This window comes from Sprattus sprattus, assembly GCF_963457725.1.
Source record: "Sprattus sprattus genome assembly, chromosome: 5".
Lineage (NCBI taxonomy): Eukaryota > Metazoa > Chordata > Actinopteri > Clupeiformes > Clupeidae > Sprattus > Sprattus sprattus.
The window spans coordinates 23,595,079-23,617,730 of NC_137924.1; the positions used below are offsets into that span (position 1 = coordinate 23,595,079).

Sequence of the window (22,652 nt, forward strand, 5' to 3'; positions counted from 1 at the left end):
AAAAATCTGGTCCTTTTTTTCTAGTTTTTCTCTTCCTGCACCCTTTCTCCCTTTCCGGTTGGCTGATTCTCTATTCTCCCTCCTCCCCTTCCCTGGGCTTCCCAGCACAACAGCTGTGGGATATTTTTTTTGAGCCACGCGAGGGGAGGGGATTACCATTAGAAGGACGGACGAGTTCTCTACCGAGAGGACACCCCAACCATAGGGGGGGAGGAGCGAAGAGAAAGTTCATGTGCAACAGATCTACTCCTAACACATGAAAAACTAGTAGGGAGACATTACTATAGTTCTGGAGGTTTATGTGTCAGTCTTTTGCCACGAGGCAAGGAGCAGGCGACTTCCCACGTCCAGGGTGGACTATGTCCTGGGGGTTTTCTCTCAGTGTGGAATACGAGTGACATCCAACAGAAAATAGAGAGAAGCTGAAGAAACAAGTCTCTCTCTCTCTCTCTCTCTCTCTCTCTCTCTCTCTCTCTCTCTCTGAAGCTCTGGGGAAGTCTGGTGAGTGGGCTCTTTCTTCATGGTAACTTCAGTTTTAGAACTTTGTAAACAGGTTTGACTGACACGAGCAAAAGCAAAGAGGTGTGCAGAAAGGCTAACAGACAAATGCACCATGAGACACAAGTTATCTAACTTAACTGATACTGACAATTGAGTGTGCAAATTAAATGTCTTGAGGCTTAATGAGACATTACCTGAACAGTTTCAAAAGAGTGAAAATTTCATACAAGATACAAGACACCTCTGTTCTCACATCTGCTAACATGCTCTCGAGCAGACACTACCCATGAAATGCTGAAGTGAAAACCTAACCTTCTGCACAATAGTTGCATGCTTAATAAACTAAATGGAAAAGTTATCAGAGAGCTCAAGCACAATAAATCATGCAGCATCTGTGAATGACATCTGTCACAGGCAGCAACAGTGTCATCTCCCAGTAGCGGCAATCAACATCTGAAGTCAATCACTCCTTGTGTCACATAGAAACTAGAGCAATTTGCAGTCACAGACCAAATAATGTGAAAATCAAATGTGTGGAAAGCTTCCAGTTTTAGATTGTCTATTGCCTTCTCTGGGCAACATTTTAGTTAGTAGCTTATGTGCGAAAGTGCAACAGGTTTGACTGGCAAAGCTCGAGACACGATGATGAACTACAGATGTGTTTTGGTATGTGTGGTATTTAACGGGTGAAATAGTGAGAGAAGAGACTGAAGTATTTTTGATATTCTATCACACTGATAAGACATGAGGTAGTTGGACTAGGTGGGAGGGGGGAAACTGGAGGGGATGATTCAGTCCCGAGGAATCAGGCTGATGTCAGTTACTCGAGACTAATCAAAAACAGTCCTCTGGCATTCTCAGGGCTGCTGGGCCTTGATAGTGCAGTAGGCTGGTTTCCTTTTCCTGTGTTTGTTGTGGGAGAGGTCAACAGAGTTCAATTCCCACAGAGCTCAAATATGATAGAAGTGCTTAGACATTTAAACTACCTTGACAGAACAAAGGTAAAATCAAGGGAAAGCTTGAAGACGTTTGAATGAGTAATCTAAGCTATTTTTGCAAGGACTGGTACTTAAAAAGTAGGGTTTTCATAACACAGGCTCCTAATTATATAGTTGTTTATAACTCTCTTAGTAAATTCTTAGTAAAATTACAGCTTAGGAATTTATATAATATTGATATCATTATGGAATTTACAACTGTCATAAAATATGTACATAAAGATGATTAAAATAAAAAGTGAATAACTGAATACATGTACAGATATGTGTTCTATTTCAGAAAAATGTCTTATTTATTCCTTGTTTCATACATTTCATACAGTATATCCCAGACCTTCTCTAATTATATACAGTATGAATCCTGAAGCTGTTATGTATGTTCACATCCTGAACATAACACTGGCATAACAAGAACTGCTCAGGCCCATGTTCTCCATCTCCTTCCACTTTCCCATAGAAAGCTGAAACCAAAGAGGACAGCATTGCAATCCCCCCCGCCCCACCCTACCCCCTCCTCCTCTCTTAGGAGTACTCACAGCCTCCGGATACTTTCGCTCCCGTCAGCTGTCCCTCTCAATCTGATCTCAGGAAGCCCTAGCACTCTGGACTCCATGGACTCCACCGCAGGGGAACAGAATGTAACTGACCAAACCCAGGTCACCAACGCAGGTGAGTGGGCCACGATTCTGACAGTGCAACCTATAAATAATGATACAAAAACATTGAAAAAAAGGTGCCATGTACATAACAGCACTGCAGTGATATTTAGAAACGCAGAGTCATTGTTATTCCATCTTTAAAAGGGCACACAGGAGACGTGTCATGTAGCTCTGTTTTTCTCTGCATGCATTAGTTGTCAGCGCCTTGGCACGCTGTAGTTGTACTAGCCACACGACAACAATGCCCAAACAAGACTGGGGAGGGCAATTGTATGTGCATGTGTGAACAAAATACAGATACACTGGAAAATAACCTCACAGCCAACATCATAATACTCTGTCATGCCTTTGCAATGGCTGATATACGTTGAATTATGATAAGGTTCTTGGTAATATCCATAACAATTATTGATATAGACACTGGAAATAGATTAATTGCCATGTAAGAATGTCCCCGCCCCAAACACACAATCAACACACACTTTAATTAAATCAAATAAAGGGGCCCCCAAATGAATATGTGACATTGACCAACCTGGTAAATACAAATGATTAATTTCAGTTTGGAAACTGTCACCATTAGTAAAATGTGAAGAATGAGAAAATGCATTCTTCAGGCGTATGCATAACTGTAAATAGATCCATCTCAGAATTCAGGCTGCTCATTTCATCTCAAGATTGCTCTCAGCTTACAGTGGCATTTGATATATAGTGGTAATTCCGTTATCCAATTTGTATCAATGTCAGTGTGAAGAACTGCTGTCAGTGACATTATTACATTTTCTTGAGCCATTGACTGTTATGAAGAGGTTACATTTGGAGATGTTATGCTGCGTACCTGATATGGTGTACTGATGTAGAAGTAGAAGCCTTCCTACACCTGGCAGTACACCTCCCCAAAGCAATTTTCTCATCAAATTACCCATCATAAAAATAACAGTCAATTATGACAGAAAACTGAAGTAGCTGAAGTTCTACTTTATTAATGCCTTCTTTGTGGTTCAGCGAAAGACAGCTGACCATACGGTGAGCATAATTTCGATCACACTCTTTAACGTATCAAATCTACATCTACAACACCTAAACATAAGGAGAGCGTTGACTCATGTAAGTAGTGTGAATGAGATGAGGCTCTGTCTGATGACAGGAGGCAAACAATGCAGCAAAGCTTCGAAAGAACATAACTGAATGTGTTTGGCTAGACCAGCTGCCACCAGCTGTGAAAACAACAAAACACAGTAGACAAAGCCAAACCACTTAGACAACACTCCACCTGACACGCACAAAGTCTATGTCCCATGCTCTTTTTTTGGGCAAACAAGAAAATGCTATGCAAAATCAGTAAGGATCATTACATAAACAAATTATAAAAGGTTCATCTAACATTGTTGCTGTACCTCTGCAAACATATATGGTTTGTGTACTCTATCTATCTTTATTGATTTTGAAGTACAGTAGTATAGTAACTAAAGAGGACTTTTCCTGAAGTTGTTGAACCAGATCACGAATCACAAATTGCGTGTTGCAGTTGCAGCCTCAGAAGGGAAACTACATAGCCGGAACTGTGTCCTCTACACAAACATCCTAATGCAAACAAAACTGCCCTGCCAATATGTGACAGAGGAATAACAAACATTGTATGGGTCTGCTCATCTCCTGCTGTTTCCCATTTAACCTCGTCGATTTTACATCTGCCTGTAACCAGAGGCTGGGAAAACAGATAAGCAGCTTCTCCACTCCAAAGGGAAAACAATATTGAAAAACTGGGATGTGGCATCAAATCAGCCAGAACAGTTCAAAGAATGTGTGAAAGCTAATAACCGCTCACTCTAACGTGGCAACAAATACAAGATTCCCAATTTAGTGAGCGCTCTCGCTGCGTGCAGCCACTGAGAGAGTGAGGTGGAAATAACACAAGACTTCATTCTGAGCTTAAAAGGCTTGTTTACATTTTGTGATGGGGAAACACTCAGGGGGCTAGAGCATGCAGTGTATTTGCATAGCATTTGGTATGGAAGGATAATATTTACCATACCCTTCACCGCTGGTGTCCCTGGTGGGTGGGGGCAAAATCAGATTTGATGTTGCTGTTAAATGATGGTTGCCTGCTGTGAGCGGTTGATTATATTTTGGGTGTAACCTATGGGTGCACTGACACTGCGTGTTGCCTCAGCCCATTTACATGTCCCCAGAGAATACCGAATTTTGACAGAAAATCTCGACAGCTTATTGGACATGTGATTTTCCGACATTCTGTTCTTAAAGGCAAATGAGCGGAGACTGCAATGCTGTCTTGAGCGTCAATAATGTATGTGTTAGTGGAACGTCAGGATCTTTCAAGAGAAGCCTGTATGAACTGTATGTAGCTAACAAATAGCAAATCCATCAAATTATACAAATATGAAACGTTTAGCTCAGATGACAATACAGCATACATAAGTCTATATTTACAGGGATGAGTTCAAGGCCCTCTATCATCTACAGCACCTGTGTCACAAGGTTATATTGTATTTTCAATCACGCTCCATTCACAGCAGAACAAAAGAAAGCCTCAATTATCAGGTGGGTCTTTTTAAAAGCATCCATGCATGTCATCCACTCTTTCTCAGTTAGGCCTCCGCTGCTGGGAAAGCGCCTTGTGTATCGTTGGCACAGAGCCAGTTCAGAGTCTGCACAACATGTGCATCCTGACTGTGTCTGCACTCATGCACTCCTCTTCTCCCAGAATGCTACAGTGCACACACCAGAGAGACAATAGCACAACAAGGCTCTGAGGTTGCTTGAGGAAAAAGGGAAAACGGCTTGATATCTGCATTCAAAGAGACAAGAGAAGACTTCTCTGGTTGGGGGGGAGGAAAGTAAGAGCGGGACGCTGCGTTCGATATTTTCTTGGAGAGCAGTGCGCTGCATGTGCACCCAGGGAGTTGGAAATGTTCTTCAGCCCTTGGGGGGGGGGAGGGGGGAGGGAAAGGGATGTGTGAAATTTGCCAAGAGAAAGTCTGGAGACAGCGCTGGATGTGGGGAGTTTATCTCTGGCGTGCACGGTCCCTCACATCCTGCTCTTAAGCCCTGCTCTAGTAGATGGCAAACTTACGCTGGCTTCCTCTCCTAGGCTGCAACAACACTAAGATCTAAACTCACACTGAGTACAAAAAAAGAACGTCGCACTCACACTCCTCTGTCTTAGTTGAGATTCATTTACTGGCTGTGTTTTTATCATTTGTTTGGATGTATGAGTCTTCCACAGACGCTTGTCGCTAACAGGCGGAGAGGAGCACGAGGCAGCGCACCATCTGCACCCAATCATCCCCAGTCATCTGATTCAGTCATAAGAACTCATTCCCATTAGGCCCACTGAGTCCTCCACTGTTCACGCCCCCCTCCCCCCTCCCCCTCCCCCTTGCTTTCTTCCGCTCTCCTTCTCTCTCGCTTTCTCCCGCTCTCCTTCTATCTCTCTCTTTCTTTTTCTGAACCTCTCCAGTCCAAATCCCTACAGCCAGACAAGGAAAAGGACAGAGGCCCTGAGGCCAGTTCCAGCCAGTAAAGAGAAGAGACTAGAGGGGGATTGGGTGAGGGGGTGTTCTGATGTTGTGGTTGGGCCAGGTCATATGTTTTGTTGAGATACGAACAGAATATGTTCTCCGCTTCAAATTCTCTGCCAGACGGAACCCGAGGCAAAGGGGGAATGTGAGGAGTAAGGGGGGGGGGGGGGGGGGGAGAGAGAAGACACACAGTGTCCAATGGTGGAGGAGGAGGAGGAGGAGGAGGAGGGGGTTTGGGAAGAATGGCCTTGCCTTTACTCGTTCAGGGAAGGTTAGACTCTCTAAGAAAGAGGCTTCTGTGTGTAATGTGTGTGTGTGTGTGTGTGTGTGTGTGTGTGTGTGTGTGTCTCTGTGTGTGTGTGTGTGTGTCCGTGCGTATGGATCGAAAAGGGGAAATTCATTCCACTATCCCTCTCATTTGACACTCATCTCCATATCTTTCAAATTTGAGTATTGGCTGAAGATGTCAGCGAAGGTAATGACTTTATTAAGCATAATGGATAAATGCTCTGCAATATTCAGTAAATAGTAAATAACATAAAACTGAGTATGTACTGTTAATAATCTTTTACTTTAACCAAATGATGGTGACATTTACATTTATTAATTTGCTAGACACTTTTATCCAAAGTAACTTACAAATGAGGTAGATGGACTGCATTGATATAGCGAGTCGGGATGGAACGAGCAATCCTTGGATCGCTGAACGACTCCTCTACCTCATCAGCCACATTTTTACACAAAATGTCATCTTCTTTCTAAAAATTCAATCCCCATTTTCAGCCCCTCAGCTCTTAAATGGTGTTTTATTTATTGTACAATTTTTACCTTCAACTGTCATTCACTAAAAGAGGGTAAGTGGCATTTTATAAAGTAAGCTGAATGAAAACTTGGGAGAACTATATAGACTAATCCCATCCCACACCTCCAGTTCTAGTTTTGCAGCAAAAATAGAAACAGGGTAAGTGAAATGGCCCGGACAGATTTAGTTTGACACAAGTGATATCACATCTCTATTAATGTCGTGCTTTCCCAGTGGAGGCAATGCAGTCCTGCTGTACCTGGAAAGCACACATTTGAATAAAAAAACAATCACAGTTCATCAGCATCCAACTGGCCTTGATATAACATTCATATAAACTGTAATTTGAAGCATACTGTATATATCTAAATTTCTTAACGTGGAACAGGTCTCAAGTGAACTAACCTTTTCTTTAAAACCAAATACACCCTTGGTTTTAAAGAAAAGGTTAGTTCACTTGAGATCTGTTCCACGTTAAGAAACTTTAGATACAATGCAAGATGATAGAAGTGCTTTTATTTTGTGTTGCCACCTTTTTGTGTGATGCAGTGATCTTTCTTCTTTACAAGTAACCTTCTAATATTTTTCCACTACCCTTTTTCCACAACATGATTAAAGATGGTTCTATTTCCTAAGATTAGTAACGGAAGGTAGATTAAGATACCCTTTTGAGGGGTCAGTGCAGGTTGCAAATAGTAATTTTAGTAAATGTGCCAAGGGCAATGTCCATAAAATTGATTGAGTGGAGCTATCAAGGTTTCCAAAGAAAGGTGAGTTGGAGATAAGTTTATGGAAATGCGCCCAGAAGTTGTCAACAGACACTTCAGGATATGTACAGAGCATGTTTAGTTTCCTTCAACTTCATCAAATGGCTTTAAGAGCTGATTCGCTCTTAAAAGTCAATGGACAGCCAACCACAGACAGCTGCTCTCTATGAAACCCTACCAGTTCCGACGAGTCATCTTAAATAGTTCACCCTAACACCAGGACAGGTGGTGAGGATGTTGGCCCCCCATTTGAAATTGCATTTCCTCTATGTCTCCAGTGACTGAACCCACACTACTATCTTGTAGAGACAGGGGTGGACAAGTTGATGTCGTCCACACAAGATGCAGTTTCACACCTATTGCCCCTAACTGTCCCTGTTGGTTGCGCATGTTGAGAAGAGTCGGATAGCAAAACTAAAAAAGTACATGTGCCTCTCTCTTCATGGGAAGGTTTCCCTTATCACCACCTTTTGTCCACATCAGTATTGTAGTAATAGACATGTCCTCAGCATAATGTGACTGTGTTGGACTTTTGGTAAAAGGCGACTGAAATTTGTTTATATCCACACGCATATAACAACGGAGAAGAGCTAAGGCCATATCCTCTGCATCTAGTCTGAGCTTTGAGCACTAATGTGCAAGACATAGGAAGCTTTTCCCAGAGTGGGCATTATGGAGTATCCACTGAAGGGTGAGCCATAGGGTGTAACAATAAATACTACTTCACATAAGAAAAGTGCAGGAATTTAACTACTGTAAGTGCGAGTTAAGTACTAGTTAGAGGAGATAGCATTAGAGGAAAGATAAGGAGAGGTAGAGGAAGGAAGAGGAAAGGAGAGGAAATGCAAGGTAGGAAAGGAGGTGCTCTATAAAGAATTGGCTCTTCAAGAGCTTCTTAAGGGTAAAACAATCTAAAGCTATTTCTAGCCTACGCCATATCCTGATGCACACCTCCCCAGAAATGTAACTACATGTTGCGGCAGCATAGGCTCCAACAACTGTCATTGCTCTGCTTGCCCAATGTTGATCTGTTGGTAAACCAATCACACCACTATGAACCACTGACTGCTGTTTCATTTCGCTAGCAAGCTGTCTACTTTCTGGTTAATGTGTACCATGTCTATTTCTCAGTAACTTCTAAAAACGGAATCTTAAAATATAATAATGATAAATAAATAATAAATATAAGCCAAACGAATTTCATTAATACACAAACACGGCAGTCTACAGAGTTTGGTCCACCGTCTTTGTTTATTTTTTTTTCCAACCAGCGCGACTCAGAAACATCGGCACACAAGTATTAAAGCTCACAATGGCATAGGCCACTCGCATAGGCCATTCGCGTAGGCTACGGTGGAGGCTCTGCACATGTCGGGCAAGCGGACCAATCACAGAACAAGAAAGGCATGAAGAGGCTCTCTTTTTGCTCACAGGCTCTTCAAACTTTTTTCACAGATGCAAACTCAAAAGTTTGAAATGCCTTCGCACTCCTCGGTTCAAGAACCCAAGGGTGTCTCTGGGATTCCTCACCTTATCTTCACAGAGGAACTGGTACCCTTGCAGGTTTATTTCTCAATTTGATATTTCTTTCCCTCCAGCACTATAATCTGATTTCTAGGTCACTGAATAACTATATCAGTGTCCATGTGACCTTGGGGTCATTTGCAATTTCCCATTCGTTACTTTTTCTGAGATTCTTAATCCATTTCCTCCGCCTTACCTGCCATAAAAGATTAAATGTCCTGTTCTCTGTGATTGTAGACTGACCTTGACAAGGGCGAGTGCCATACAATGACAAAATCTTCATAATCATAATTATAGTGCAATAGTTATGAATGTGCACTGAAAAGACCTCTTTTGCTTTCAAGTTCCCAATGGAGACCGTGGAAATTGGGGCGAATCAATAAAGGAAGCATTTGCAAGGATAATACATATGGATATACATAGACAAAGAGAACGCATGTAGGTCTGCAGCTGAAGTAGAAGAAGAAAAAGAAAAAGAAGAAGAAGAAGAAGAAGAAGAAGAAGAAGAGGAGGATCCTACTTTACAAAAAAGAACAGCATTACAAAAGAGGAAATACAACAAAACAAGCATTGTTCTCTCAGCTTCATATTCAAGGACATATTCTATAGACACGGACCAATGCTGATCAATTTGCAGACATGTTGTTGTTTGAGTATTCAATGAAAATAGCATTCTACTGTCTGCCCACCTTTCATCTCTGACTGGATAGAAATACATGCAAGTAGAAACTAAGAACAATTACCAAATGCTTTGCATCACAGATCAGGAGGAAATGTCTACAAGTTGTGGTGGTACTGAGCTGGAACCTGTTGTCTGGTCTTCCCCTTTTCACTCAATCTAAACTCATCTCTCTCTCCCTTTCTCTTTCTCTCTTTCTTTCTCTCTCTCTCTCTTTCTGTTCCTCTCCCTCTCTCCTTCCACCCTCCATCTGGGTCTCAGCTGCCATTTCTGGGATTGCTCAACATGATGCGTGAGTCTCTCATCTCCTGCTGTATCTGTTTCTGGCAGTTCTTGTAAGCTCTCCATTTCAGAGCCACAGACCAAAGTATGGCCCCCTTACATTTGTCTCACTAAAACGACAGAACACAATCACACGTTAGTCAATTTCACCACTGATTACAAAAAACAGAATGGTGGAATGCTAGACATTATCCATGTTTTTGGCTCCACTGAGCCAACATTGCAAAAGTACACAGCATCTGAAGAACAGCCGTCAATTCCTACGTGTTCCTCTAGGCCTTTTTTCTGATCAGATCTGCAGAAGAGACTTCTTCCTAGTTGAGTAAAAAATAGTGTCTGATTTCCACATGTTTGATGGTCTGATGGTATGAAGAGTTTAAGAGGAAAATAAAGGACTGGATAGCCTTGGCCATATAACAAAGCGCTTCTGTAACTAAGAGGTATAGCGAGCTAAACCTCAGGCAATCTTGCTTGAAGCGATCTGATTTATTTAGCCCTTTACACAGTTTCACTCAAGGCTGTACAGAGCCACCACATTGAATGAAACCTTTCACAACATGAGCTGTAAATAACATGGACTGGTGAGTCTCTTTTTCAGTTGTGTCGTCCTACAGGCCAAGCCAAATGAGAAACACCTTAAATAATGACCTGTCCCAACTACCTAACAGCACTGTTTACCACACTGACAAATGTGAAGCTCTCCACATATAAATCATCTTTCATCCCTTGGTTAAAAAATGGTGCAATGAACTCAAGACGTCGCTTTAACAGATTTTTAAAACTTGCTTGAAGAAATGAGAAATCACGTTCTTAATTGAAGAGGTGTGAACATACTGAATAGACTGGTGTCTTAATAAAGTTTTTGAGAGGCTAATTGATATGATGTACAGAGACTCCCCCTAAGCCTATGAATAAACACTCAGAAATGCACGTCACATGCATAATCTCATTCCGACATAACCTCCTTTACAGGCACTAAGTGGATGCACATCCAGGCACACACAGTCAGACAGTATACAGTAGTCTTCTTCTTACACAGGTTCAGAAGGACCATATGTTACCAGGGCTCCATGAAAATGTACTGTTTTTTTTACAGTAACCCAGTTCTAAAGAGTAACCCTAGATCTTGTAGGGTTAATCCAAAGGAAATCCAAACTGACTAGGGGCATCTGACTCTCAAAGACTAGTCTAGAAGTGATTGAGATATAAAACGATTGATCAATCAATTTGTTCAATATCATATTGATTGATAACATGTACTGTATGTGAATTCCAATAAACGTATGTATGAAACCACACAGAAATGCACCTCCTGGAGGAAACATTTGAATCTATCAGAACGTTCAGATGTAAAAATACGTTGAAAAAGATTATTGTCTGCAATTTTATATTGCTTTATCGGCAAAGCAAAGCACATAGGTATTGAAAAATTGTTCTACATTGGCAACTTTATGTTACTTAATCTTCTCTCTGTGAAGTCCCAGTTCTTGAATCCTGAATGTTTGCCACAAAATGACCCAATCACAAAGTCATCTTTACTCTCTCTCTCCTTGCTAAGCTGTTGAAAATACTAGTAGATGAATTCCATTCCTCAGCTTGACCCCAGGTAACCCTTTCCTCCCTGTGTGGAGATTCATCTGGGAGGACTCGGGGAGAAATTAAGACCAGTCACCATTCAGGAGCCATTCTCAGCAGGAATCAGTTTAGCTTGAGAAAAAGTGTCTTCTTTTTAAAAAAGAGGCAGTTTTGGAGCTTGAGGTAAAAAGTTATGTGCTGTACCAATGATAATGGCAGAGAATAAAGTACCGACTTATGTTGAATCCAAGACTTGGAATATAATAACTATACATAAATGCATATTTTAAACAGTGATAATGTGCATAATTGAGGACTATACTGTTATGAATGAGTAATCTGAGTAATTCAGATAAATAAAGTCTTAATTTCCTGAGTTTTCAGGGGTTACCGTGGAAACTAATGGCTAGAAAAACTGTTTATTAAACATAAACATGCTCACTATGAGAGAGAGAGCTATAAGGTTCCTCAAGCGACTCATCGTGTAAATACCACCAATATGTCTAGTTTGATCTCCATCCCAGATTGATAATTAGGCGGGTGTTCAGCTAATATGTGAATCGTATGCAGATTCGCCTAATTGCTTAATCACCGGCTGATGCTGTGCATGGTATGATTGAAATGAAATGTACACATGGATATCATGTCTTTTTTTTAAACGTAGATTGGATTTTAGTCTGCATGTGACGACATTAACAAAAAAGTGCTAATTGGAACAAAATTACTCCTGGAACATGTTACTACATCTGCCAGACATATGCCTACTGTATGTGGAGTGGAGTTTTGTGATATGATGTCCTGTTGCCTTTTGATGCATGTTCTGGTTGCTGTATTTTGTATTTTATTTGGATAATTTTACAACTAATTAATTTAGATGTATTTTTGCCCATCCATTGGCTAGAGCTCATCTGTGTGTTTTAATGTGATTGCTTCTAGTCATAAAGAGCTAATGTTGATGTTATTGGAAGGATTCAGAAATGGTGTTCTTCAGTTGCACTGATAAAACCTTGAGACAGCTCTGCCACTTGACATATATGAGCTGAAATTTATAATGTATAAATATGATACAATTCCATGGGTCAAATGTCAGTCTTTAAAGAAATGTGTACACTTTGTAGATTTCTTGAAGAAAACTTGTTGATATCAGCACAGGAAACTTTGTCTTTAAAAAGTTGTACTGACGTACATAATCTCGAAGAGTTTCAATAATACGTGAACCATTGGAAAGCAGCCATATGCCTTGAAATGTGAGATTCATTTCTTTTCCGCACAGAAAATCTATACGATAGTTTATATCTGTTTATCATTTGGTGGTATAATGTGGCCATTGGCTGGTTGTATGTTGCTATTTCAGAGGTGGAGAAATTTGAGAGAATCATAAATAAGGCAGCTTGGAAATGGCTTGGGGTGCCACGTTGTCTAAGCACTAGAAATGAAATACAAATCACAGTATGATTGTGTGGAAAAATAATTTTGGAGTAACCAATGACCAGCTTGATGGAGGAGCTCTGTGCTAAGACCAGCCTGGAGATGACTTTATATAAGGATCCAGCATTCAAGAACACTGCTCCAATCGTTAAAACAGGGAAGAAGTGGAATCCACGAGAAGTGATTCAACATGTATGAGGAGCTTTACAGCATAGGGATGTCATTGGGCAGGAACAGAATGGAAGAGCGGGATTTGGGTTAAGTGACAGTTGGAAAGCATAGGGTGAGACCAAATTGCCAGAGAGGAGGCAGATGGTTACCAGCTTTGTTCACGAGCAAGAAGGCTTCTCAGGCAATGGATGAACTGGCATAATGTTGAGAACAGGAAGATAAGCTGTAGAGAATTGTGGGGTATGGATGCTAACCACATTAAATTCATTGTTTGAGCCACTTATGTTCTCCCAACTGTTCTCAGTGGGTGGGTGGGTGAAGACAGAAGCTGGAAGTTGTGTATGGGTGTTGGTTCATTAAAACACATTATGTCTGGTTGTAAAACTAGTTTGGTAGCAAGAATAGCTAGTATAGCGATACATGGAGGCATAATCAGGTTTTAAAATCAGTGGCGTTGTTTTTTGGCAGATGTTTGTTTTAGAATAAACAGGCTGGGATTAACTCTTTGCCGGTTAATGACGGTGTCAAAGACAGTAGTATTTCTTCTGTGCAATAGGGGCAGGAAAGTGGACTACAAGGCACATACAGAACAAACAGTACGGGCAAATGGGGCAAAACCAGACATGCTGTTGTATTCTGAGTGCGAGCGCATTGTCTACGGTTGTTCTGAGTGCGACCACATTGTTTACTGAGTTAATGATTCCCTTTGAAGATGCTATTGAGGAAGCCTTTGAAAGGGAGAATGCTAAAGTATGCAAAACTGGTAGTGGAAGCGAGGGAACGAGGTTGGCAAGCACACATAAGACCAGTGGAGATAGGCTTTATAGCTAAATCAACCACAACGCTTCTTTTGGATTTTAGTTTTCGAGAACGGTCGATCAAAGGAGCTTTAAAAGAGTTGTCGGAGGCTGCTGAAAAAGCAATCCAGTGGTTATGGCTGAGGCGCTCATAAACTACTTAAGGACATGTAAATTAACCTGTATCCTGAATAAGTCTGTTGTCGCAAGATGTTTGGACGGCTAAAATGACCAGGGTTCGAATTCCATTATCTTTACCTGGGTTTATACTCCAGAGGGGATTACCCCCCAAACCGTCCCACCCCTCACCCTGGATAGCCTGTGGCATGAAGTAGTATAATGGCAGTGCATCGCTCAGACACTGAGATATGCATGTGAAATCTTTTCAAGGTGTATCTGGAGGTGTATCAGTTGTTGTCACCAGACACAAGACACCACTGCTAAGCCTTGTGGAGGTGTCGTGGTGTCAACGAGACACTGATGAAAGAGGGGGCCCACGTGACATCTTGTGAAATGCTCACGAAGGCATCTTTGTTGTTGTTAAGTATTGTTAAGTATCGTTATGATGGTTGCAGTGCACACTGTTGTTATAATACTTAGGCTAGGTTGTTGGGTATGAGTGATTTCATGTGACTAAGGGATTGGCCACTGTGTGAAGTCCCCATCCAATTTCACTAGGAATTAAACATCTTTTCCTGTATTAAAAAATGAGTTAACCAATATAGCTCATAGAGATCTAACAGCATGTTTTTTTTAAAAAAATACTCAATAGCCATGACCTTTGACCCCTGGTTAACTGATTACTATTGGGAGAGCATGATGAGTTTGAAGAACTAAATACAGTCACCACACAGACTCAAGGGTTCAGACACATACACCTGAACCTAAATGTCAAAACAGATGAGCTGAACATTGTTTGAGGGGTTAAGATGAAGTGAAATAGCCCATCCGGTGACATACACTCTCATTCAACAACAAATCAGAAGAGCTCATCAGGTAAACATTCTTGACTTATGTGACACATTAAAATAAAAGGGACAGCCACTGATAAACAAGAGACAAAAGAGACGGCGGCAATGTTTCCTCGTCTGACAGACTTGAGTGAGTGGCGAGAATAAACAGTGGACGTGTCTACGTTCATATTGTGTTGCCACCTCATTGTGTTTTCTAATGGAATCAGCCCACTCTTTAGAAAATGACTTAAAATAATGACATGTTTTGAATGAGGAATCCCATTTCATCTGACACCCAAAAATGTTTCACAATTGAACAATGACTGAAAGCCAAATTAAATGATCTCACTGATGTTGTACCAAAGCTGCAGACAGTTCATAATACAATTGTGATTGGACCCTTCTTGCATCAAATTCAGGTCTCAAATAAAAGTCTTTGAAATCATGTTGATAATTGCTTTTTGCCGTTTTTATTTTCATAAGCAAGCTGTGTTTCCTGTCAGTCAACTGGTAAGGTGCCAGCAGCAGCAACAGCATGGGTTCACTACACATGGCGTACACATACTGATAAAAAGCTACTATACATAGCCAAACCTCTATGTCTAAAGGGGAACTTTTGCTCGTTGTTTCCATCCCTTTGCACTGTGCAACAACACTGTTTCCGCTGGCTGGCCGGTTAGAAACTTCCCTATTAACTTGTTGCATGCAGCACGGCTGACACATATACAAAATGAACAAGCAGAAGTCACAGCCATCTGTACAGGCGTCCCTATGACCGTTCAATGCAGGAGTATAGGGATTCCCAGATGACACAGAACTCGTGGAGGGAGATTACTGTAACAATTGTACAAATGTTTTTCGGATGAAAATTGCAAGACAATTTAACACAAAAACACTGTTTTATAATGCAGTTGAGACTGTCTTTTGTTACCATAACACATTATGATAACCTAAAGTTAGGTAACAGGTTAGTTTCCATGCCGACAAGCAATAAAACACTAACCAAAAACTTTTAGGAGCCATCCAGTTTAGTCTTCAAATTAATATAGGTGATTAAGTTTAACTGTCATGTCATATAGCCTAGGTTCTTTCATTGTCCTCTATTCAGCACATTACCTCTTTTTATTGCTGTTTCCAGCAGTTAATCCACAAATGAATACTGGTGATACAGTTTTATATTTTACATCTTTTATATTTGACTGTGGTCTATTTCTGTGCATCACTTTCAAGCGGTGTATATGGTATTTTTCTCGGCAGCGATATGTATCGTTAAGGAGAAGACTGCAGCAAGTCACACACCATGCTTAAGCATAAAGGTTTTGGCGCTGTGTTGAAGTCACTGTTGGCACGTGCAATAACCAATCCGTCGAGCATACCAGCGCCTTAACAAATATAACACCCTCACCCAAATTCCTTGGTCAGTGTTTAAATGTCCATTAGCAATACCATACATGTCTTCCCTCAGTGAAATGGGAAGTTAGAATCATAGCCTAGAAATCTAACCCCACAGAAGGGTGTTCTGATTTTCCAACTTTGTGTGAATGTGGGATACTTAAGCAATATAGCACGAGTGGGAGTGGGGTAGGTAAGGGATAATCCCACGGGTGGTGTTCGGCCGTAGCCATCGAGGCTGAAGGCCGAGTGGCGTAGGCAACAATTCAATTCAATTCAATTCAATTTTATTTGTATAGCGCCATAACAATACAATTGCCTCTCGGCGCTTAACAGAGCCCAGAGCCTGAACCCCCTTAGTGCATGCACAATGGCAACAGGGGCAAGGAAAAACTCCCTGTTAGGCAGGAAGAAACCTTAAGCAGAACCACGGCACATAAGGGGGGACCCATCTGCTTGAGGTCGGCCGGGTGGAGACAGGAAGGTGGGACGGGGGGAAGGGGGGAAGGGGAAGGGTTGTGTGGCAGAAGGGGAAAGGAAGCAACAGGGGCAATACACAGCCAGCATTTGGTCACTGGACATATATATACATACATCTGGTGGTAAATACATGATACAACACCCGTGGGATTATCCCTTACCTACCCCACTCCCACGAGTGCTATATTGCTTTTATAAAACAATTCTTCTGTCAACAAATTAACATTTCAACACAAAGTTATTGATTAAAAATGGTTTGTTTCGCCATTGTTTCTACGCAACAAAAAATAGTTCCATTGTCAACGTCTTGGTTTGGAATTTTAAAAACTTTGAATTAACGGTTATCATCAATGCGAATGTTTCATCGCGGAGTGATTTTTTTTTAGCTGTGAAAAGTCCCGTAACTGTAGGTATGTTGACGAATAACCTATAGCATGGAACGTCTCTCGTCCAATCAGAAACAGCTAAATTACGCGCATGAACCCAATTGTTTTATAATCAATTTCAAATTGCTCCCCTTTCTTTTTCACTTTACACTGTCATAGATTAGTCTTAAAATATGACACTGTCATAAAATTCAATGGCATACAATCATGCTCACTAGCAGTTAATCTGCAGATAGAAGAACAACATAAGGTGTTAGCTATGCTTTTTTTAAATAAATAACTTCCACCATCTGGTCTTGAAGGCGCTGTCTGTGTAAATTAAGTTCAATCAAAAGTCCGACTGTGAGCTGAGTGGCTCTATCAAACCCAAGACCACCATGGCAGACAAATTAAGTAGCACTGCCTGTCCAGTGAGCAACATCATGACAAGCTGTCCTCTGCATGTCTCTTTGTGCCATTGGATAAAAAAAAATGCTCCCAGAGGTGACAAAAAAGGTCACTGGCTATGCTGCCATACATAGAAGTGATCTAGATATTAGCATGAGTTTATTCCTGAGAATATTATATCAGTGCGGTGTCTGCCGTGAGGCTGGAGGGTGGAATTAATTTAGCTCCCAGTTTCACTGTCCTTCCTACCGGGAGACAATTACCACTGCGCTTCAAAGCCCTGCATTTGGGCAAGATTAGCGGCACTTCTGGGAAAGTGATGAAAGTGAATGTCTTAGCCCCTAGGTTAGCTTTTCTTGTGTCTGTGTGCCCCTGTGGTTGTGTGTGTGTGTGTGTGTGTCTGTGCCTGTGAGTGTGTGAACGTGTGTGAATGTGCAAACTAAAATGTGTAAAGACAGGAAAAAAGAAAAAAAAAACGTGTGATGACTGATGCCTCTAACACTCTGTGCCATCTCATGGCGTTGGCTCCGGTTGCCTGTCTGCTGGGTCCTCGGGGCTCCATGGCAGCCGTTGAAAAAAAGCTGTCCACGGGTGTGCCTGAGCGACGCAGATGTCTCGATGTGTGTCATGGCGGCAGGCGGATCTCACTAACGAGGCTAACAAGGGGGCACCTCAAGGCAACACTGGGCCCCCTGTGTTTGCTTAGCAAATTTAGCAGGGATTTCTGCTTCTCAAGCCACCATGTCTCCTCACTGTCCTGGAAAAGAAAAATCTCTTCATTTCAACTGCTATTCTGCTACTGTAGTACAGCTGAGAATGAAATGTATTCTGTGTGTATTTAAGATGTATTTATTCAGTTATGATTACAGAAAAATATCATATCACAAAGAAACCAAAGGCACTGTCTTTCCAGAAACAAATGTTAAACATTTTCATTTCATTGTCAAACTCATGAGATTTTTTCCTGTCTCTTGGGTACAGACCTAGAAGGAGCCATGTACACTGTGTGGACTCTGAGTATCTCATCACTGTTCCATCACTGCATCTATAACAATGTCTTAACAGCAACCCAAATGAAGTGCCCTTCAACTTCACCTAGACATCTCCATTCAGCAATGACTCCATTGTCAACAAGACAAAATAATGAGATTTTAATGACATGCGAACGACTCAATGTTGTGGTTTATTAGACACTAATGAGTATGCCAGGCATTCATTACGGAAACTTTTAAGTTTAAGTTACTGCTCTTTGCCTTTGAAAGATATGTTGCGGGACACGTTACATCCATCTCCATTTTAAATCTTACCTGGTTGCTGTCACAAGTGATGATGCAGTCAATTTTATGTCCTTCAGCGAAAGTCAAGGCATGGCAGGCAGATGTTGCTACTGCAATAATTCATGATTACCTTTAATCACTATCTTTAATGAGCCTTTTGTCCCCAGTGATGGATATAGAGATCCCTTTCTGAGTCTGCAGGCAAGAGAAACAGCTGTCTATTAAAACAACCCCTCATAAATTGTGAACTTTTACCATAACAAAGTCACAGGAACTGAATGTGTTGAACAAGTTAAGTTATTCTCCAGGCATTATCAAGCATGGCTGTTCAGTGCCAGGTAATGGGTGCAATTTCTCATGTTTATTTGTGCTTTCTTCCAGATGGAGTGGATAATGGCTATTTCGATGCAATCCTAGGAGGTGAGTAAATATATGAGTTCGCCTCCAGTGGTCAGCAGGCCTTCAGGAGTACTTACTACCACTTGAATTAATCTCAGACAGATAGAAACATTAGTCTGAGAGCCAGACAAAGTGAATTGTTTGATAACAGCAATATGACTTTCTCCTTGAAAGAGTGCAATCTCTTCTATGCTTAATGTGCTGGAATATATTTCAACAAAGCCAGCATTGTGAATTTAGACAAGCAAAGGAGCAGGTCCAAAACATAATAGATTAGCCACCTTATTGCCAAGGCAAACTAATAAAAATGTTTTCACAGTCTGGCCGCAGTGACCATGACCAGCTGTTAGTCATTGAGATATATTTGTGTCCACTTTCATGCCTTTGATGAATCTTTGGCCATGGTTTAACATTATTATTAAGTGTCAATGAGTAAGAACACGATGATGATTATTCAGATTGTTTTGAGGAGATGCTTCTAAACCCCCGCAAGTTGTTCAGTCGTACAGTGTCATAGGGTCAGGAAAGGTGACAATACCCCAATATAACCAATGTTTTAGCAGACCTTTCTTGACCGTTCCTTTCTTATTATTTGCTTTCGTTTCTATGAGTGTTGAACCCATACCCAGACTGGATTGTTCATTAAAATACAGGTCATCCAATTAGAAGATACAAAAAATATTCTTTAAATTAGCAGCCAGATTTCCTTTGACCCCATTTCACATTAATTTACCTGATTCCACTAAGTGTCCTATTGTATTCTCTATTCCATTATTCTTCCCCTCTCTCTCTCTCTCCCTCTCTCTATCCCACTCTTAGCGGTTATTGCCACGGTCGTCCTGGTCATCCTCTGCTTAGTGGTGGTGCTGCTGCGTTACATGTACCGGCACAAGGGCACCTACCACACTAACGAGGCCAAGGGCACCGAGTTTGCGGAGACAGCGGATGCCGCGCTCCGGGGCGACCCTGCTCTGCAGGACGCCATGGACGAGAGCAAGAAAGAATACTTTATCTGACCTAAAACACAGGCTGAAGGATGTTCCCTGTCGTAGACCCTCTCTTTAACGCATACAGACAGAGAGACTGCTCAACAACACGTGACCCATCTGTAAGGGTCCAGGGTCCAGTCTGATCAGACTCAATTGCAGAATTAAAATGCCAAATTATGCAATGGGAATTTTTATTTTCCACTCACAGAAAGCCCACTCTCCTTTTTTCCTGTGTAAAGGACATGAAGTTAATGATGTGAGAAGTGTAGACCAAAGAGATAATGCCTTTTGGAGAGACATTAATTACGATGTCCAGTATTTTGTGGATACACATTACTCATGGGGTCCTGCAGAAACAAACGTGAAAAAAACATTTTCTACCTAAACAGACGCAGGCCATAGTCGGCATGATGATAGCAAAGCTCTCTCAGAAGAGCAATGTGGTGAAGAATTGGATGTGGCAGGATGTCCTATTGAAATCCAAGAAAAGATTTTAGCAAAAATTAAATGCACAACCAATATTTTTGTTGTGGTCTGGAAATATAACACAAATGTTGTTCACATTTCAAGCACTAACGAATATAGCTAATATTAAGTAAATTGTTTTGACTGGATTTGTTTTTGTATGTTTTGTGACGCTCCTTTTAAAGCTAAACATTTACAGTACATCATAACATATGTGAAATTTGTTTTGAATTTATTTACCTGGACAGAGTAAGGGGAAAATATAATTTTGTATCCAACTATCAAGTATTTGCAATGGCATAAAACATCCTTGCAACAAGAAAAACATATCAGATATACATGCAATCATTAGGTATATCCGTTATAATCTATCAGTTGACGACATATTGTTTTGAGCCATATGTATATGGAAGTGCAAAGACTGAGGTGCTCAAAACTAGTCCTAACCCCTCCAGTAAGGGTGGCAATAAAGAAATATAACGAGATACATTTCAAAACTGACTCACAGACATCAGTTGCAGGAGGCATCAAGCCACAGTAATTATCTGAAGTGTTATGTAAATGAACACAGGAGAGGGTGGGCCTGTAATGAATTGTTTTTCATTATACTGTCTGTTTTGTTCGGCTCCACAGACAGGTATTTGGTTTCATAGAAAGTCTAACTCTTTGTATTGAGGACTGCTTTGTATGGTATCTGAAAACTGAATATTTTGAGTTGTTTCTATTGCAATCAAATGGCAATCTGGAATCTGTTTCCCTGTAAAAAAACAAAACAGGTTTAGCATTTATTTATCAGTGACTGAACAAAGTCCTGCTTAGGCCATGAGATAATAACCAAAATAAATAACCAGCATAAATAACCAGCAGCAGTGAAATGGTATATGTTTGTTCAACTTGTCTGTGGTCACAGGAAATACAAAACAAGCCAGATTTGTCCATACAACAGCACCCTAGTTAAAGTGGACATTTCATGGCTGGAATACAGAAATGTAGCATCAAAACCTGGCCAATCAGGTTTCCATTCTGTTGTCCACTCAGGTTAATGTTGTTTATTATACAGCTCCTCACAATGTTGCCAATGGCAACCCCAACGTTCGGAGGTCTGATATTTTTTTTTCTATTGACCGCTGCACAATATTAATGACCGCTGCCATTGGTAACGGGTTTTGTGCTTTCACATCTTTCATATAATTCCACAAGTAGTCCGTTCTTGTTTTGTCCTGAAGGGTTTTTTTCCAATATTAGCCAGAAGGGATATCTTTTAGGAGCTTGAGGTCAGAATTGAAGTGATATATCAATATTTCTCAGGTTCTCAGAGGAGAAAGCATGTGGCTGCTAACCTCATGGAATCTTTCAGAGACTTCACTTTACCTATAAGGCCCCAATCAGCGATACCCCAGTGGTGGCACTCTTCCTAATTTAGAAATTAAATTAAAGTCTATTTAGTACACAGTGCTAGCCTGGCCATTACCAGCCTGTGACTCAATTTTTTTCCATCAGTCAGTCTGGCCTAACCCCGTGCATTTTCGTTTCCGAGATGGGCGGGTGCTTAGCTTGAGGTTTAAAGTCATTGGAGTTCCCTTAACCAATCAGTAACGTTTGGTAAGCATTCGGTAGATTAGAAGAGCTACGACGTCCTTTCCAATCATAAAACTTACAAGACAATACTCTTGTTCTCCTTTTAATTTTCTGATGTTCTCGAGAGTTGAGACAACTTTCCCGATAGCTTTTCGTGTCTCTTCCTCCAAGGCGAGTTTTGCGTCACAGCTCTGAACTGTTCGCTGATTGGTGCGGTTGGATTTTGAGGCCGGGAAACGATTGTCAACGGGGTTGGGCCAGACTGAGTATGAGCTTGAAATCAATTCAGGCGGAAATACGTAGGCTGGTGTCACCAGGCTAACACAGTGCATCCACATTACAATGACAATGGCAATTGAGGCATATCAACTCTGCATGGCTGGGATTAAACTAAGCAACAATGTGCAGAGTGAACGCCATGCCATTTCACCTTTCAGCGATGGTGTGAATGAAGTTAAGCAGAACGGAAATGGAACAAGAGCTGAAAATAATCCCCTGACCCAATATCCCATAATATAACACCTCGTTCATTTCCCTGGTATCAATTGAATGTGATGTCACCCCATACCCTAGACTTTGTTGTTCTGTTCTGAACATCAACTTTGAACAGGAGAGCAGGAA

General features: G+C 41.1%; 1 protein-coding gene across 1 annotated transcript; it reads left to right on the forward strand.

Annotated features, from left to right (window-relative positions):
• Positions 1-238: 238 nt before the first annotated feature.
• On the forward strand, positions 239-20,602 carry gypc (glycophorin C (Gerbich blood group)). The gene is made up of 4 exons (XM_080839408.1): positions 239-501; positions 1,957-2,168; positions 18,982-19,020; positions 19,819-20,602. The coding sequence occupies exons 2-4, from the start codon at positions 2,111-2,113 to the stop codon at positions 20,013-20,015; spliced, it is 294 nt and encodes a 97-aa protein (XP_080695534.1). The 5' UTR covers positions 239-501; positions 1,957-2,110; the 3' UTR covers positions 20,016-20,602.
• Positions 20,603-22,652: the final 2,050 nt, after the last annotated feature.

Excerpts from the sequence above, each read along its gene's own strand:
- gypc (XM_080839408.1), top strand. The coding sequence starts at position 2,111 with ATGGACTCCACCGCAGGGGAACAGAATGTAACTGACCAAACCCAGGTC. Across the intron at positions 2,169-18,981 it reads AACCCAGGTCACCAACGCAG|ATGGAGTGGATAATGGCTAT; the intron begins GTGAGTGGGCCA and ends GCTTTCTTCCAG. Across the intron at positions 19,021-19,818 it reads TTTCGATGCAATCCTAGGAG|CGGTTATTGCCACGGTCGTC; the intron begins GTGAGTAAATAT and ends TCCCACTCTTAG.